The 19,352-nt window shown below is 37.3% G+C and overlaps 1 protein-coding gene across 3 annotated transcripts in view; it reads right to left on the bottom strand.

Moving 5' to 3' along the window:
• The window catches only part of LOC124796393 (guanine nucleotide-binding protein subunit beta-5), a 162,726-nt gene that overhangs the window by 66,588 nt on the left and 76,786 nt on the right, over positions 1 to 19,352 (bottom strand). For all 3 annotated transcript variants that reach the window (XM_047260564.1, XM_047260562.1, XM_047260563.1), the window contains one exon: positions 10,781 to 10,899. In XM_047260564.1, the coding sequence (XP_047116520.1) occupies positions 10,781 to 10,899 (119 nt within the window). The remainder of the gene's footprint in view (positions 1 to 10,780; positions 10,900 to 19,352) is intronic.

The raw sequence follows: 19,352 nt of genomic DNA, 5'->3' as shown, positions 1-19,352 counted from the left end.
GCCAATGGTTGTGATTGGAGACACTATTATCTATGTGAGCAGGTGCTCAAAATCTGCACTATGCTACAGGTGCAGGCTGGTGGGGAAGTATTACACTATGGGGGACATTCACCTGGGCTTCTATGGGACCTGTGGTAGTAATCAAAGGCACCATGACAGTTATGGACTACATTAAAATTATTGTAGACCACTTGCATCCCTTCATGCTTGATGTCTTCCCGACGGTGATGGCATCTTGCTACATGATAATTGTCTGTGTCACAATGCCAAAATTGCGCAACACTGATTTGAGGGGCTTGATAGTGAACTCACATGATGTGATGGTCATTAAATTCCTCCCATCTGAAACCAATGGAAAACATCTGTGACACTATCTGGTGACAACTTCTAGCCCACAAATCATAGGCAGAATATACTACGAGTTGTGGGAGACAATTCCAGACATATCTGAAAAATTGCAGAGACTTTTTATTTGTATACTGGATGGTTCCATTCTTGTTGAAACTACGCTTCCTGCTAACAGGACTGCAAAACAATGTGGAATGGATGCATCAAAATATTTATTTTAGTGAAACACGTAGAGTGAAGATGTACCTAGTATAATATGAAGCTTTTTTTACACAAACACATTGAAATTAAAGTAGTAACCTTTCCCATTTCAGCTGAATTGCAGATGTAGCCTATCACACAAGTCCTTGACGAATGAACTAAGAACAAATTTATTTCATGTCTTCTATAAGCAAAACGAAACTACTCTAGGGTTTAATGAAAATAAACACTACTAGTCCTCAGGCGGCACAACGGTGGGGATGACAAACTTGGGGACAGTTGTTGTCAATCAACTGTGTATATATTGTTGCTGATGGAAATGGTGGTCATTTCACAGACTGCTGTAAAACTTTCCTGGACATATTTTGTGTTTTGAGTAAGGGGATTGTGACATTAACCAACAAACTGAAGGTGGGTCAAGTGTCATACCTCTGTAATGGAAGTGGCTCACACAACTGCAAATATACCAATGACGATATTTTACTGATATAGCAGTATATATATTGTCTATACCAAGGGAGAGGAGTCATTATCATATATGTAAGTACTATAAAGAATACTTCAGCTGTGATATTAGTATCAGTCACATATACAAAGCATTTAAAGTCAAATTTCCAGACACCAAAGTTAAAGAAATGTAATCTAAAAGGATATTTTTAAAATGTTTTCTGAATCCATTCTTTGGAGGACAAAGGTCAGATACTTGTAAGAAATGTGACTTGTTGAAGCTTGAAGTGAAAAGACACACAAATAACAGAAAAGCACAGAACACACTGTAACTGCGTCACAGGAAGGCAGAAAGTGCAATGACAAACATGAAGAATGATGAGACTACTTCAGGTATGCCTGGAAGTAACACTAGTACATTATCAACTGATCTGCAACAAGTATTGGTTGTTCCAAGTCTTGGACACTGTGATATGTTATACTTACACCAGTTTTAATGTTACGAATTCTATGTTCATGCTCATGACAACAGTGAGGAAATAAAGTGTTCGTGGAATGTCGGTGAAGGATCTCATAGAGCTAACAACACAACACCAAGTCCATTCCATGTCCTGAATTGCACTAAAATGCTGTTGTGTAGCTGGTAACAAAAGGAAACTTGTAGTTTGGTGTGGCAACTGATGTGGATAAAACGTAAACTGTGTCTTGTGGCCTATTTGACTGTGTAAACATAAGTATCTGGTTTTAGGCCACTGTTCCCAATCTTGTGATACAAATTTTGGCTTAATAGAAAATTGCAAGAAGATAGTTAAGTGCTAACAACATGTACATGATGATTCACAAGAAGAAATTAATTCAGCACACCGTTCTTCACCACTCAACACACTCATAAGGGAGGTTAAAAATTTTATTGACTTCCGACTGCTGCTGAGAGTTATCAACACAATGACACTGCACATCATTTAAGTTGCACAAATTAAAATCACCTCACCTTGAGTAGTGCATATCAAAAAGACATTCACTGACACTGAACAGTGAAAAAGTGTAAAAATTCTAAAGAAAGGCATAACTATTGACTTCATAAGACACTTATAAGAGTCGAGGGACATGAGAGGGAAGCAGAGGTTGGGAAGGGAGTGAGACAGGGTTGTAGCCTCTCCCCGATGTTATTCAATCTATATATTGAGCAAGCAGTAAAGGAAACAAAAGAAAAATTCGGAGTAGGTATTAAAATCCATGGAGAAGAAATAAAAACTCACACTGACCTCCTCAACTATTATTCTGCTGTGAACACAACAAAACAAAAAGGACAATGGATAAAAAAACTGTCTAAATTCTTAACACGATGTATTCTGGCATTGAAAAGCACTCAACAACTTGAAGCTGATCTGACCATCAATTGATATGGTCCAATGAGTGTGGCATGCTGTTTTCTTCCTCTATCCTGCCAGTTACAGGGAGAACTTAAAGGTTTACAAGCATAATAATATGCTACATTCACAGAAGGCAAATGATAGCTTACAACATCAAGAAAACGCACTATTCAAACAGAAACAGAAATTGCTCAAATATGCAACATCCATTGTGCAAAACGAATAGAACATTACAAGAACTTGCGATACAAAGAAACATGCTACACAGAGAATAGAGACGATGAAACTGAAATAGGATGCGTAGATGATTTATGTAGGGATGAACTAAGATAAGCCCTCAACTCTACAAATAACACAAAAGCTCCTGGTATAGATAGCATAAACTCTGAACTGCTAAACTGTAGAGAAGTAGAGCTATTCCAGAAGCATGGTCACAAGCAAAGGTAATATCGATGTTTAAACAAGGAGACGAAAACATAACAGCTAGGACCTTTCTGATTCTTTAAAGTTTCTTAAGAGCAGATTCTTACATAAATTAATTAAAAAGCTAATAACATGTCAACAGCAATCCTATGTATAACCAAATAAGAACAATATAAGTAATGCTATATTTTGGGAAATGTTAGGATGAAATAAATCTGTACATTGTATTCCTCTTGCCTCAAGTAAAGACAGTAATTGGTAGGAATGTTTGAAACCATACTATTACCTTAAAATCACTGAAATACAGTTATAATCATTGTCTATAACACATGTTTTAAATCTGATGTTATTTGAAAGTAAAGAACAGAGTCAAATTAAAATAAGTTTTACTAAGTAACTGCAAAGCATTATTCTGTCTGCCAGGGTCATTCTCGAAAGATTGTTATTACTGAAATGAAGCACATTTTTATTTAAGCTAGGAAACATGCTAGGAAGAAATTATATTTGATATTTTATGAATAATCCACAAACATGTAATATGTATTGATATTATTTACATATTTGACTATTTTCATTGTAAATGAGACTGATCTGTAATGAAATTCATACATGTTGTCTGTTCAAAAAATTCTGGAACGTTCGTAATTTCTGTTGACAGAGAGAAACTGTGGGAATTAGGAGGAAAAGTGAACATCCACAACATTTAATAAATGTTTTAAATAATCTGCGCAGATACATAGTATTAATTTTAGATGTAAATGGTACTCTAACACAGACTATAAGCACAAAGGAGATAGACAAGGGTGCAACATTTCACCCATCCTTTGAAACATTTATTTAGATTATGCAGTCTGGAAATGGAAGGAGATTTTTTAACAAGGGAATTAAGATTAACAGAAATTTCCAATTTAATTGTCTTTTATATGCAGACAATGCCACACTGCAGGCTGAAAACGAAGATAACGTACAGAGGGGAATACATTTATTAGGTATGATTTGTAAAGAGTATCATTTGTCAATTTTAGAAAAAAAAGACAAAAATCAAAAGAAAGCATGTTGTGCGACAAAAGTTCTGATTTTTTTATTATTATTATTACTTTTTTTTTTTTTTTTTTACAACAAAATAATAAACAAGGTTTAACATTTTCACCATTTAGATTGCGGCATCACATATGACTATAACAAAGACGTAGAAAAAAATTAGCCAAGTTTTAGCACATATGTGGAACAAATGAAATGCACAAAGGAAGAGGAGTGAAATTTTATAAGAAAATTCTTGTTTATAGAAGTGAATTGTGGGTTATACATAAACACTAAGAAATTTGCATCCAAGCAACACAGATGAGATATCTAAGAGCAGGAAAGGGATGTGCACAAAAGCCAACAGATTTGGAAGTTTGGAAATCAGGAAATAAATGAATATATTTAATATCCTCAATAAAATAGAAGAAAATAGGAAAGACTGGAATGAACACCTGAAAGAATGTATGAAAAAGATTAGCTCTCTAGATGAGAAGATTTAAGATAGCTGGGAGAAGTCAAGGAAGGTGGAGGAAGCGATGGGCATCATAAAAAAAGAAAAACACTAATGTTTGATGTGAAGATGATGATTATCCAAATCACAGTGCAAACTAAAATGATTCACATACTCATGTCATTTACAAAGGTCAAAACTTGCTTTAGTCTTGCAAAGCAAATCACAACACTGATTGAGGATTTAAACCTTTTGACTCATAATATGACACCTTTTCACTAAACTGGCAACCTATACACTATACAACATAATCTGCAACAATTTTATGGATTCATCTTAAGACAACAAGAGTTTTCACTTTACAATCTCACATGTCAGGATATGATTTTTCCATCTAACTGTGCAACATAGGTTAAATTTTTGGACTATTTATTTTCCTATTATACAAAATCCTTTTTCCACAATATTGATAGAGGTTTTCAAGGATGACAGCAAAGAGCAGAGTTATTAGTTTTGAGATTGGGAATGCTTGTGCAGAACAACTAGATAATTATAAGTGAAAATGACAAAATTCCAATATTACCACTGCTTTACTGATAATAAAAAGTCATGTTAATACATTTCTGTAATAACTCTGTTTATGTGCATATTTGCGCAAAGTCGTATATTTGAAAACGTTGTTTGAAGTGGTATCTCCCAGCTTCTACATAGACGAGAGATTGTTGCATAATGTTCTATCACATCTGTTAAAAAAGTGCAGTTCAAACAATATAACAGGTAGCAACAATTCTTGCTAGATAGTCCACTTCAGTCACATCAGGCATCTCATGTCCAAGATTTTTCATATGACCACATGATAGAAATCTCCCAAATTTTAGCATTAGTGATATTTACTCTTCTCACTCATCACTACGTATGTCTACATATTCGCCATGCTTGCCACCCATACAATCAGAGATTCTTTTGTGTCCTTTTTTCAGTGCTTGCCTGTTAATGTGAGGTGACAGTTGAGCCGTTTAGCATGCCCCTGCGATGCTATACGTTTGATCCCTGGTGACCTACAGATAAGGCAAGCTCAAAAAAATATCGAGGAAATATTAATCTCATACACAGGAAAAATCTTATTTAATAATCACTAATGGCAATGGACCAATAAAACATGAAAATATGGTTACCACACCACACATGGATATTTTAATGAAAGTGGTCACCTATCTACAACAGAAAGTAGCGGTCACTGGAACCACTGAGTTTATTACCATGAAGCATCCACATGTGAGTTGCCCACTGAGATAAGTAAAAGAAAATTTAATAAATAGATACGAGACTATATGAGGGAGGTTTGGTAAGTCTCAACATAGTCTCCTTTGGGGGATATACACTTGCTCCAGCGACTTTCCACCTTTTTCATCTCATCCAACCAATAGGTTCTGTCAAACTCTGCAAAATACTCATTGACTGCAACTATAACTTCCTCATTTGATGTAAATTTCTTCCCAAGCCAGGTCAAAATTTCAAATTAGGGAACAGGAAGCAGTCACTTGTGACTGAATAGAGTGGATGAGGAACCAATTTAATGCCCAAATCACACTGATGTGTGGGATGTTGCATTATCCTGGTGAAATAGTACTTTTCTGTGTCAATTTTCTTCTTCTTTTCAGCCAAAACAAATCTCAAACGAACCAACAATGAAGCATAATAGGGTCCAGTTATGATTCTGCCTTGTTTCAAGTAATCAATGAGGATTCTACCTTTGGAGTCCCAAAAAGCAGTGGTGATCACCTTACCAGCTGACAAAACGGTCTTTGCCTTCTTCGGCGTACTTTCGCTAGCATTTGTCCACTGTTTTGACTCTGGTGTGTAATGATGGATCTATATTTCATCAACAGTCACAAATCTGCACATAAAAAGTCATGCAGATTGCAACTAAGCATCACCAGACATTGTCTTGAAACGTTGTGCCAGATGTGCTTTTGATCAACTGTGAACAGTCGTGGTGCCCACCTCACACACACCTTCTTCACAGCCAATTCTCCATCTCACAAAGCTTTATTTGGCATTGCCGTATCATGGATTTTTTCATTGGTTTCCTTTGTAGGGACCTCAAATGGGCAGCTGGAGTGGGCTTTGTCTTTGGTGCATGTAAACTCACATTTAAATTCATTAATCCAAAAGCAAATGGTCTTCAATGATGGTGCAGAGTCCATGTGAACTTTATCCAATTCTGTTTTGCTCTGTGTGGCAGTCCATCAACTCAAATGAAAATGTTTGATAACAGTACAAAACACAGTTTTTTTTTTTTTTTCCATTTTCAATCATAGTTGACTCACTGACCAATTGAGACGGCTTTCAACACTGAACTGTATGCTGTACATTGTTGAAATTCTTAATATGACCCTTGGAATAATCAAGCTTACCAACCATGACGGTAGAACAAAAATGCTGCATTCCTTCACAGAAATTTACCAAACTTATCAAACTACCCTCATAATTGGGAAATCTAACATTGGCACATTAGTGACCACAATAGAAGCATAATCACGAGAATAAATTACAGACACTGCCAACGACTGCAAGAGTGGTTAGTGGTTTGAAGAAAGAACCCAGAAAAATACGTACAAACACCAGTAGAATCACAAAAATGCATAATGGGAGCAACTAGCTGACTATAAATGTTACAGCTGTGGAATTAGCCACTGATGAATGTTAACAAGCATTGTGGCGCCACTGACTTGGTTACTGCATCACCAGCTCATTCTTACCAGTCTCACATGGGGCGCATGTGGAAGGCGATGGCAAAACTGGCTGGCAATTCCGAGTCCAGCTTGCCCACTGTACTTAGTGCTAAAGTGGAGACACCCTTCTATATGACAGCATGCCTCGTCTCATCAGTCATGTGGCAGCAAGTATTTACTCTCCCATCTCCTAATGGCATGTTTTGTCTATCTGAAACTTGGTTCTTTCTCCCAGTGTAGGAATATCACCGGCCAATTGCAGCAGACCTTGTGAGTTCCGACTCGCAATAATTCTCTAAATAAGTTAAACAAACTTCTACTGCTGTGGATTTTATTATAATTAACCTATGAAACTGTGGCATGGGGAGGAAGGCAAAAACACTCTCCCATTCCATGACAGGGTTCTAAACCTGATGAATCAAAGAGCATGTAGACGCACATCCCTGGTCCCTTTAAACAAACTCCCATGTTGTGAGCCAGCTAGAAAAACCTCTCCAAGGCTGCAGAAAATTCCCCTCACTGTAATAAAAGGGAACAATGCATGTAAATTAGCTGGGCAGTTATTGGTAGTACTGAGTACAGTCTGTGGTTGTTATGCAGCATTAAACAGTTGATTACACTGACTGTGAGGATGTGCATATGATACTATTAAACATGTTACATTATACTTTGGTGGTAAGTTGCCACATAACATTACTGCTAAATTAATGCTGAGTACCCTTCTCTTAATTACAGAATCTGCAACTTTTTATACAGGCTAACAAATTAAACAAAATAAAAATATATTCTTCGTTGTACCATCTCACAAGATGACCTTGTGGACTGGTCCTTTTATTTATATCAACTGAAACTCTGTGCCCAGAGATCAATATCCTAAAGAACTACAATACATTTAAATAAGACACACACACACTCAGTACACAGCACTGGATTCTATGTAAAGTCATTCATTTGAATCACAGTAGTAGCAACACTTTTTTGCTTTTATTAAAAATCCATGTTTATTAATAAATATTGAAAAATAACTTTTAGTAAACACAAAATCTTTTTATTTTTAATTACTAATTGGATGAAAAATGTGTGTCATAACAAAACAAAACTTTGCAAAAAATCTGAAACATCAAACAGAAAATGAAATACTTTTTTTTATTTCCAGGGTTTGAAGAGTATTATTAATGCATATAATTTTATTATATTACAATAAGTATTTCACAAGTATGTATTAAATTTTAATTTATTTTCAAACAAGCAATAATTAAAAATAAAATATGTTGTTTTTATTATATAGTATGATTCAATATTTGTTAATTAACATTACCATTTGATATTAAATATACAATTTGAATACAAAAAGTTGCTACTACTGAGATTTGAATTAGCAACTTTATGATCTCAAGACCATAGCAGTACACACTAAACTATCGGTGTCTATGTTACTAAAGAAAAAAATGTTTGGCAGTTAACCACACTTGTGAATAATAGATACTTCAAAGGCAATTTTCTGTTTTCTTTCTTTCTTTTTTAAATTAGGTGATGTTTTAGGAGATTGCTGTTGGGGCACTGATTTCAAATCCCATAAAGTATGGGCCAAATCGAAGAGGGTCAGTCCCATTGTCAGCTGCATATTTATTTTTATGATACAACTAGTTACTATCAGTCAAATAATGATTGTATAGTCATATTATAAAAAAAGTGTTTAACTGAGGCAGTTAAGTACAGGATAAACTTTAAACTCCAACAGAGTTGCACGATCTCTCATGACAAATAGTCAGGTGTCAGCAATAGTGAATTTAAAAAGTTTTATACTGTGCTGCAGAGATATACGATGTCCATACACATTATAGCATATATACACAACAGGTCACTAACAACAAGAAAGAGCCATCTACTACTTATTCCACGCTTAAAGAGATGCAAGGATTTAATACCCAAAGACAGCACATACTGGGTAATACATGCAGATTCCCAAAACAACTGAGGCCAGAGAAATAAAACAGAAAATGAATTTATCAACAACCATAGATCAAATATAAGTCTTTTCAGCAAAATAATTTTAAAATAAAACTGGGAATTTCATAACTGATCAAAAGCTTTCCCCAATGTAATTTCAATTCTTATAACCTTATAAAAAAACTTAAAATTGGATACTGCAAGTTTGAATTGAGGCAGTGACGTATTTCCTTGAAACTTTGAGCTTCTGCCCGAATTACAAAGATTCCAAGAATAATTAGCAGTATGAAACTACTGAGATCTTGTTTTACAATATATACTAAGGGAAAACAAAGAAAACTGCATATTAAGAAAATCAAAAGCTGAAATAATTTAAACCATCTATTACATTAAAATTTTTCCAAAATATTTTGGGTATTCACCATAACACTTACCACACATGCAGTTTCAGTGAATCTTTATTACAGTTCACTATATTTTCGGTCCACATAAGACTAATTATGAAGATCCCTGCACTGGTACCTAGATCCAACAAAATATGCCAGTGCTCTACTTATATTGCATTACCTTCTTTGAAAATTTATGTTATCTGGTAAACATACTCCTACTCCTACATAAAACTTCTAGATTCTCAGAATCAAGGTTAGGTTAGATTAGTGTTGTTTAACGTCCCGTCGACAACGAGGTCATTAGAGACGGAGCGCAAGCTTAGGTTAGGGAAGGATGGGGAAGGAAATCGGCCGTGCCCTTTCAAAGGAACCATCCCGGCATTTGCCTGAAACGATTTAGGGAAATCACGGAAAACCTAAATCAGGATGTCTGGAGACGGGATTGAACCATCATCCTCCCGAATGTGAGTCCAGTGTGCTAACCACTGCGCCACCTCGCTCGGTCAGACTCAAGTTGTATGTGTTCTAAAGACATAAATTTAACAAGACAAGGTAATGTAAGTTTTTCACTATGAGTGTCAACACAAAATTATAACTGTTACCACCAACAATCTTGAGGCATAAATGTGTCAGTGTATACAACGCAATTATCTCTGCTTTAACATAAGACTCTCATTTTAATGAAAAAATCTCTCTTATTGTGCATCAATTACTGTTACACATTTCTGTGGTCTGAAAAAAATTATTTCTATTTTCCTGCTTTTAGCTTTTGTTTGTAATGAACTCTTGTTTTGAACAGCATAAAAATATATTTTTTATTTCATAATATAACTTGAGTGCAGCATGAAGTTTTTTAAGAGGTAATGACCAAGAACAGCAGAAATTGTGACCACCACGCGTGTTTGTAAAACAGTTAACTTCATAAGCAAAAACAATGAAGAAAGGAGATAACATTTAAAAAAGGAATGAAAATTGAAAATACCCAATTCCATTTCCAAATTGCACTTAGAACAATGTCAAAATGAAGGGGACTGAAAACTTTTCATGCAATCTGTATACACATTTATCTTTTCTTTATTTTGCAACAGTCTTATTTTATGCTCTCACTATGCCATTTCAACAACTGATAATGCACTGTTTTGCTTAAATGGTATCATGCTATAGTTTAACGGCATTCACTGGCTATTACTTAAAAGTTACATTAAACAGAATAACATGCAAGTAAGGAAGCCAATGCACTCACCAAGTGAAACCTTAATGCAGGCCAAACAATTGAGAGAGAGAGAGAGAAAAAAAAAAGATTAAGTTTCTATTTCCGAGGTGGGGATTTTGTTGCAGCTCACCTAAAGCACATATCCATGCTTACAGTTCCACAACATCAAAGGAAAAAATGATTTTCTGGAATAACATAGCATGCAACCAGCTAAACCTGTAACTTACCCACATGCAACCAAATTTCCTGATGGAGCATATGCACAAGCCATCACCCATGTAGTAGGCATTGTAACAGCATGTTCTTTGTTAGTTGTAAATGCATCCCATATAATCATTTTCCCATCCTAAGAATTGAATTGAAAAGAGAGATATGGCAACATAATGCTTACAATTATACTGCAATGAATGATGTGAATATATATGTGTGTGTTTGTGTATGTTGTATGCACGCACCCACATGCACAAGCACCCGCGTGCGCGCCCACACGCACGCACACACACACGCACACGCACAGAGGGAGGGAGGGGGAGAAGGGGAAAGAGAGAGGGGGAGGAGGAGGTAGAGGAGTGTGGGGGAGAGAGAGAGAGAGAGAGAGAGAGAGAGAGAGAGAGAGAGAGAGAGAGAAGGTGCATGTGTATCAGGATGAAACATAAGGATTGAAGTGAAATTCCAGGAAATATTCTCAGGCTATCAACCAAGTAAAGTTATTAGTTTTGAAAATTTGGTTTTTTGCCCAAAACCAATGTGCCTAAAACCAGCCTTTCTTGGTAGATGGGATGAGAAAATTTCATTAATTATACTTGCCATTGGAGGTTATAGTTGCACAAATTACACATTGACTTGTTACATGTAGGCAGTTCTACTATTATCTAATATACAATAATATTGAGGCTGATCCTTATGAATCAAGTATACATGGTTACAGATTAATTATTACTCTTGAAAGTATGGAAGAAGAAATTTTATGTTACACATTTTAATTTTTCCACCAGGTATGCATAAGAAGCAATAAAATATGACTTCACTTTTTAAAAGATTTGAGTGATGAAACATTTTCAATGCAACCCCAAAAAATTGTATTTTTGTTATCCATCACTGTAAACATCCCACTGCAAAACTGAAGAGTTCAAAGCTTTTCCATACTGTTGTATTGGTTTATGCACAAAATCAGGGCTTAAAAATACAAGAGATGTACCTCATGCTAATCATATTGAAAGATAGTTTCTGTCTAGGCACACATCCAGAATTTAAACTGCTTGTGCGTTATCTGTATGTTCACTTAATTAGTTGGTTCTTCTAGTACCAAGCAACCATTCTTTGGTTTCAGTAGAGCAAGAATCTGCCATTCCAGTCTTATAATGAGATGACAGAAGTATTATGGCATGTCCTATATTGCAGACTTCAATGCAACCTTCACGAAGTTGATATGGATTTGCTGTTTCAGGAGAACCCACAAGTACTCAGCAGAACTGACTGTTTTATAGGTTTTTGGCAAACTTACTGTGTGATATCTGGGCTGCAACTTCAATACATTGTGAACCATAAAAGCTGAAGTTATCCGTTCTGTGTCAGAATATAATCTTTATAGGGTGGAACTGATTAAAGCATTGTGGATTTGGGAGACTGTGGTGTGGAATCAATCTATTTCAAGGTCAAATGGCTCTGGAAGAACCAAATGTAGTATGTGGGGCATTAGTTGAGTTCTTGGGGAACAATGTGAATAATACAGATAGTTCTGAAAGGGCAGTGTTTTAAGTTTAACTGGTAAAAAATACAATTATAACGAATATATTAGATACTCCCACGAGAATTAAAGTATGAGCTCAAAAAATAGAAGTGTTTAGGAGTTTCAAGTACCTATGGGAATGCACTGAATGGAACAACCTTGAAGGGAAAGCAATGAAAGCACGAAGGACCAAAATGGAACTAAGCTTCCCAGAAAACCAACAACATATACAATTAGAAAGCCCTCTTGTGGAACACCAAAATAAGACATTATAACACAATAATTAAGCCAGAAGCACTCTATGCAACAGAGACACTAGTCATGGGGAGAAAAGGACAAACGGAGAAATTGGAAATCGAGGAGAGGAAATTTTGAGGTAGATCATGGGTCCCAAATTCCAAAATCACAAACAATACTAAACCCAACTGGTTTAAGGAAGTGGAAAAGGATTTGAGAGATCTCCAGATTACCAAAGTCATGTTAAAGAATGGTTCAGCCAAGACGCTGACCAAAGACAAAACTAAAACGTTCCAAATTAAGATCAACACCAGGAAACCGATTCAGATATCAGAGGAGGAAAGAAAGAAGAGATCAGATAGAATAAGAACTATTTGGAGAAAAGGAGAGCACAAGCATCTAAGAAGTGATTCGAAGTGGGAATACATAAATAAATTAATAAATGTGACGTAAAGTCATGCTGAAGACAGGTTACCATTGTTATAATAATCAGTAGTTCTCTGTTCAGGCTGACTGGGTCACTGCAGTAAAAGTCAAACATTAGGCAAGGAATGACTTTATTGTGATGTGCTTCAGAATTTACCCACCATCATAAATCCACGAGTCATCACTGCACGTTCATATGGCACTTCAAGTTGTATGTGAAACAAACACTGACAGACTGCAAATGTTTGTTTCACATACAACTTGAAATGCCATATGTATGTACAGTGATTGTTCCTGCATACCTGATGGTGGATAGATTCCGAAATACATCATTTGAGCAATAAGGATATTCCTTGTCTGATGTTCAACTTTTACCATTTTGACCCAGTCAGCCTGAATGCAGAACTACTGATTGTCTGACGACAGATAACAAATGACAAAAGAAATGTATTTTTCATGTACAATACAATTACAAATTAACAATTTTTGGATTTTTTCTTTACTTTTACCATGAAACCTTACTTCTTGCCAAATTTCATGACTGTAGATCAATGGGAAGTATCCTACAGGCTTTGATGAGTGAGTGGGTGACATCAAAATATGTGACATAAATGGCCATACTTTTTTATTTCATTGACTTAGAAGCTTCTATGTTTTACACATCCAAGGGACTGTAGGCCTTAATATGTGGTATAAACTCCAATTGGATAAGTCAATTAGTTGCTGAGAAAAAGGGTTCTTAATAGATGAATGAACAGACAGTGCATCAAATAAGAAAAGACAAAAAAAATTTCCATGTGCAATATAATTACAAGTTTACAATTTTCATATTCTTTCCTTTGGTTCACTGTCAAACCTTCCTTTTTGCCTACTGGTTTCAGTGAGGTAGTTTGCCAATACCAAAATATATGACACAAATAGTTGTATCTTTTGACTGCACTGACTTAGAAACTTCGATTTTTTACATTGCCAAGGGGCTGTTGGCCTTAGTATGCAACATAAATTTCAACTTGATATGTCTGTCTTTTCCTGAGAAAAAGGGCTTTTAACAGTCAGCTGGACAGGCAGGCAGACAACAAAGCGATCCCACAAGCGTTCTGATTTTACCAACTGAGTTACAGAACCCTAAAAAGGAGAGAAAAACCTAGTCATACAAATGAACCATTGTGAAACCACATGTCTGGTTGAACAAAACTGGAAATGAAATGATTCAGGCCATGAATGAACAGAACTGGGAGCACTGTTTACTATTTGGTAGATAATTTCTAATACAGTTCTTTGTTTATTTTTTAGGGGTTTTCAAAAAGGTTTTCGTTGTTATCTGGGAAATGATTTTATGAGGTATTATCAAATATATTTATCTGGAGTAAAATTTAAGAAAGGGAGGGATTAACTTAAAAAAAGGATAAGACTGATAGACAGCTTTATTACTATTACATTTGTATGTTTCCACACCAGTAATTAACTGCACAAGTAATTTCATAATGGTCGGACATTTCTTACCTTCAAGAGATGAATTTCTAAGTAGTGGAGAAAAATTGTGTCATGAAATTTTAGCCCTGGATAGCTGACACCAGTAGGAACCAAAATTACTAATGTTGTGTAAGTCGACAACGCACAATTTTTAAACTACGAAAACTTGGCACCACACATGCTCCGATTAACCAAGGGATTGCCCTGTTGCTGGATGCTCTGGACAACGTATGACCACGAATGCTTTGCATGCCAGAGATCATGATGTATCTAAAGTGGTCTGCACACTCAGTGGTAGCGTGCCAGCCTTCCACTCTCGGGGTGCCTAGGAGCGAATCCACCAGGGACCCAACACATCCATTGTAGTTTCATGATAAGACGTACAGTGAACAAACCCATCAACAGCTGTTAGTTTGTGTACAGTAAGTCTTTTACAAATTGTGTCTGCCCTGAAAAGGGCCTTTTTTGTAGCTAGGACATTGTTTACTTAAAGCAGGTACTTGAACTGGTGACCCTCTGATGCGACACAAGCTTGGTATGTCGAACTCTTTCAAGGATTCCTGGCATTGCCCTGATGTGATTGGCAGCATGTTGAATGTGATCCATTAATTCCTCTTTGTTTCTAGATGGTTCACTTCCGGGTGGGTGAAATAGAACCTTGAAGAATCCCCACAGGAAAATGTCCAAAGACGTGAGGTCTAGTGATTGTGGGGGCCATATCCTACGAGCACCTCTGCCAATTACTCAGCCGCTGAAGAGTTCATTTAGATATCCACGCACAGCATGACTGTTAGGTGAGGGGGCCCCATCATGCTGCAACCACATGCGTAACCGTATGTCCAGGGGAATATCTTCCAGCACGTCTGGTAGAGTTTCTTGCAAAAAGCGAAGGTAGTTTGCCCCGGTAAGTCTATGAGGCAGACGGACCTGCTCAATCAGATGGTCATCCACAATGCCTACCCAAATGCTGAGCGAAAATCATTCCTGGTGTCCATGAACGTATGTGACATGAGGATTTCCCCTTGCCCAGTAATGAACATTTCGAGTGTTGTAAAGGCCATCCCAATGGAAGATGCACTCGTCAGTAAACAACACAACAGCGGCAAAGTTGGGATCTCATGCAACACATTGCAGAAACCACCGGCAAAACCCTAGCCTGTGTTCATAGGCCACCACAGGATTTAGGTCTTGGACAGGGTGGAAACTAAATGGATGCTGGCCGTCATCCCTCAAAACCTCCCACATTAACCAACGAGTGACCCCCATGTCGTGTCCAACCGCTCGAATACTTGTCGTAGCTGCTTCCTCGAAGTGCTCGAGAATAGTCTCTTCAAATGCAGCATCTCATCATGTTCAAGGTCTTCCAGCATCACCATGATATCCTGCTAACGAACCTGTTTCGCCAAGTCGCTGGTGAACTGCTATAAACGTATGCGGGTATGAGTGGTGTCTTGCTGGGTACTGTTCCTCATGCAACCATCGAGCTTTTTACCTTCGGCTAATCCGTAAACAAAAACCTTATCTCATTGTTCTTCAAACGAATAGTGTGCCGCCATGCTTACTATATGACTAAATCACAGGTAACGTGTATGCTCCATAGCAAAGCTTACATGTGAATGCCTCTGACATGAGGTAGAGACAAACAGCACGACCTATTCGACACGTGTGCATATCATGTTGGGGCAGTGACGGGGCAAGGGATCTCTGTATGTGGGAACCGAAAACCATAGCACTGACTGTAAACCGATGAACGGCAACAGGGCAATACCACGGCCAATCGGAGTGTGTGGTGACAAGTTTCCGTAGTTTAAAAATGGTTCGTTGTCAACCTAGACAACATTAGTAATTTTGGTTCCTACTGGCATCAGCTATTCAGGGTTACAATTTCATGTCACAGTTTTTCTCCAGCCTGTATAAAAGTAGCAATAGCTCTTTTGAATTTTTAGTTCCTTTCTCAAGGAGGAAAGAAGAATAGGTTCGCGAATTTTATGAATGAGGGGCAGTTCACTCAAAAGAGTCCAGAAAGAGAGGGTTCCACCTGTTTCGAGGATGAGAATCGACAAAAATATCTTTGCTCTTCCACAATGAATGTGTTTAGAAATTTTTATATAACTCCACCCATTAAAGTCTAATGGCATAATGTTCTGGGATAACTGAAAGCTAAGAAAGAAACTCTTAATTTGAGTCTACCTGTTATATCACAGAAAACTCATCAAGAAGATTAGAATTTAACTTCCCATCAGTGACAAGGTCATTAATGAAAGAGCACAAGTTAGGACTGGTCAAGGATGGGTAAGGAAATTAACCAGGCCATTATAAAAGGAAGCATCCTGTCACTTGCCTTAACTGATGAGGGGTAATCATAGTGAACTTAAATCTAGAACCTCAGACAGATTTGAACACGTTCCGTTCAGATTTTAGTATAGTGCCTCATCCAATATGCCAATTCACTCACTTTGCTCAGAGACAGACATTTTAACTGCACCAATATGTTGATCCCTGTTTCCTCATTTGAATGTCAGTCACCTAATCAGTTGTTTATGTCTCACAAACCAGTAAGGAAAATACTACTCTTCAGCCTCAAATGTTATATTGATTCATTATTGATGCAACTTTAAAAGCTGTTATCACAAAGTAGAACTACACCAGAAAATTATAGCACATTTCACTATTCAGTGCTAAAACTATGTTCACTGTTCTCTTCTCACTTTTCATATTAGGAGGGAATTGTAGCTTATTTGATAATTGAAAGATGCCATAAGGAACATAAAATACATTCCTGGGTATGGAACTACAGTGCACAATGTTCTCTCATTATTGTCTGCCTGCCATTTATGTTCTCGAAATGGTAGGTCTTAATACGTTACAATGTTCGACAAGTTCATTGCATCTTTTAACACCAGGATTACCACATCAGTTACTTAAAAGACATCATTATTTTTAAATATAGGAAAATGCACGGAGTATAGATATTTATGTATCAAACTACTCGCAGTCAAGAATATGAAGGCTTAGATATACATTTAGGAGATAGAATCGAGTAACACTGACTTCAAGGAAATCAGGAAGCACAAGGTTGGAGAAAAGACTGAATGATAGTGGAATTGCTAAGTAGGCACAGAAAAATCATATCAGAACAAAGCAGAATGAAAAATAGTAATATTTCTTTGTGATGTTTAGAAGTTCAGCTATAAACTTAGTCTTATGTATTCATGGTAAATTAAGTAGTGCCAGTGATATGACCAGCAGTAGCAAGTCAGATGACAGCCATAGTTACATTCATGAAAAGAAAACTAATGAATAAAGTAGATATGCAACAGTTAAAAGAATAGGAATGCAAAAGGTTACACTATAAAGTTATATTTCATACAAAATGCCAATAACGGAAAACAGCACTGATTGACAGTCTGTTGTGCCTACCAGCATCTCCGCTATGTGGTAAGAAGCAACTATTCTTTTCATAATATTGTCAAAATACCAATAAGGTTTCATGACATCCAATGTGCTAGGGAAAAGTGGATTAAAAATTCTGAAAGAGTGGATATACAATATGAAACAGCAGATCAACAATCTAAAGCAGTGGACAAACACAGAACTGTAGTCTTCTTAAGGCAGATACAATAACATTGTTTTTCAGATGAATTTTGTCTCTCTTGTCAAACAATAAAAATCCAATATGAAACAATGATCTTATTATGAAAAGGATAGACTGCTACTTATCATATATAGGACATGTTGAATGACAAACAGGCACAATAAAACGACTGCTAAACAAGTAAGTAAACTTTCAGCCAAAAGGCCTTCTTCTGAAGTAGATCACTCTCTCTCTCTCTCTCTCTCTCTCTCTCTCTCTCTCTCTCTCTCTCTCTCTCTGGCTGCCAAGGCCAGACTGTGAACAGCAGCACAAGATGAGAGAATCAGTTACGCAGTGAGGATAAGGAGGAGGCTGGGAGAGGGGGAGGGATAGCATAGTAGGGGTGAGGGACAGTAAAGTGCTGCTTGTGGTAGCACACAGGCATGGGGTGAGGAACAGTAAAGTGCTGCTTGTGGTAGCACACAGGCATGAGGTGAGGAGACAGTAGGGCAGCTAGGTGTGGTCGGGAGGTTAGACAGAGGGGGAAGAAGAAAAGAAGATAAGTACAAAGACTGTGGGTGTGTTGGTGGAATAGATGGTTGTGTAGTGCTGGAATGGGTACAGGGAAGGGGTAGATGGGTAAGGACAATGACCAATGAGCGTAATTCAGAAAATCTGGTGTTGGTGGGAAGGACCTAGATGGCACAGGCTGTGAAGCAGTCATTGACATGAAGCGCATCATGTTGGACAGTGTGCTCAGCAACTGAATGGTACAGCTGTTTCTTGGCCACAGTTTGTTGGTGGCCATTCATGCGGACAGACAGCTTGTTGTTTGTCATGTCCACATAGAAAGCAGCACAGTGGTTGCAGCTCAGCTTGTAGATCACTTGACTAGTTTCACAGGTAGCCCTGCTTTTGATAGGATGATGATGATTGTGACTGGACTGGAGTATGTTGGGGTGGGAGGATGTTTGGGTCAGGTCTTGCATCTATGTCTATTACAGGGATATGAGCCATGGGACAAAGGGGTTGGGAGCAGGGGTTGCGTAGGGATGATGGACAAGGATACTTTGTAGGTTCGGTGGGTGGCAGAATTCCACTGTGGGAGAGGTGGGAAGGATAGTGGGTAGGCCATTCCTCATTTCAGGGTACAACGAGAGGTAGTCAAAACCCTGGCAGAGAATCTGATTCAGTTTCTCCAGTTCTGGGTGGTACTGAGTCCCAAGGGGAATGTTCGTCTGTGGCCAGTCGGTGGGATTTTGGGTTATAGAGGGTGACTGGAGAGATAAAAGCATGCGAGATTTGCTTTTGTACAAGATTTCGAGAATAATTACAGTCTGTGAATGCCTCAGTGAGACCC

The sequence above is a fragment of the Schistocerca piceifrons genome, chromosome 4 (genome assembly GCF_021461385.2).
Source record: "Schistocerca piceifrons isolate TAMUIC-IGC-003096 chromosome 4, iqSchPice1.1, whole genome shotgun sequence".
Lineage (NCBI taxonomy): Eukaryota > Metazoa > Arthropoda > Insecta > Orthoptera > Acrididae > Schistocerca > Schistocerca piceifrons.
Note: the sequence above shows the minus strand (reverse complement) of the source record. Positions and strands in the feature narration are given on the sequence as shown.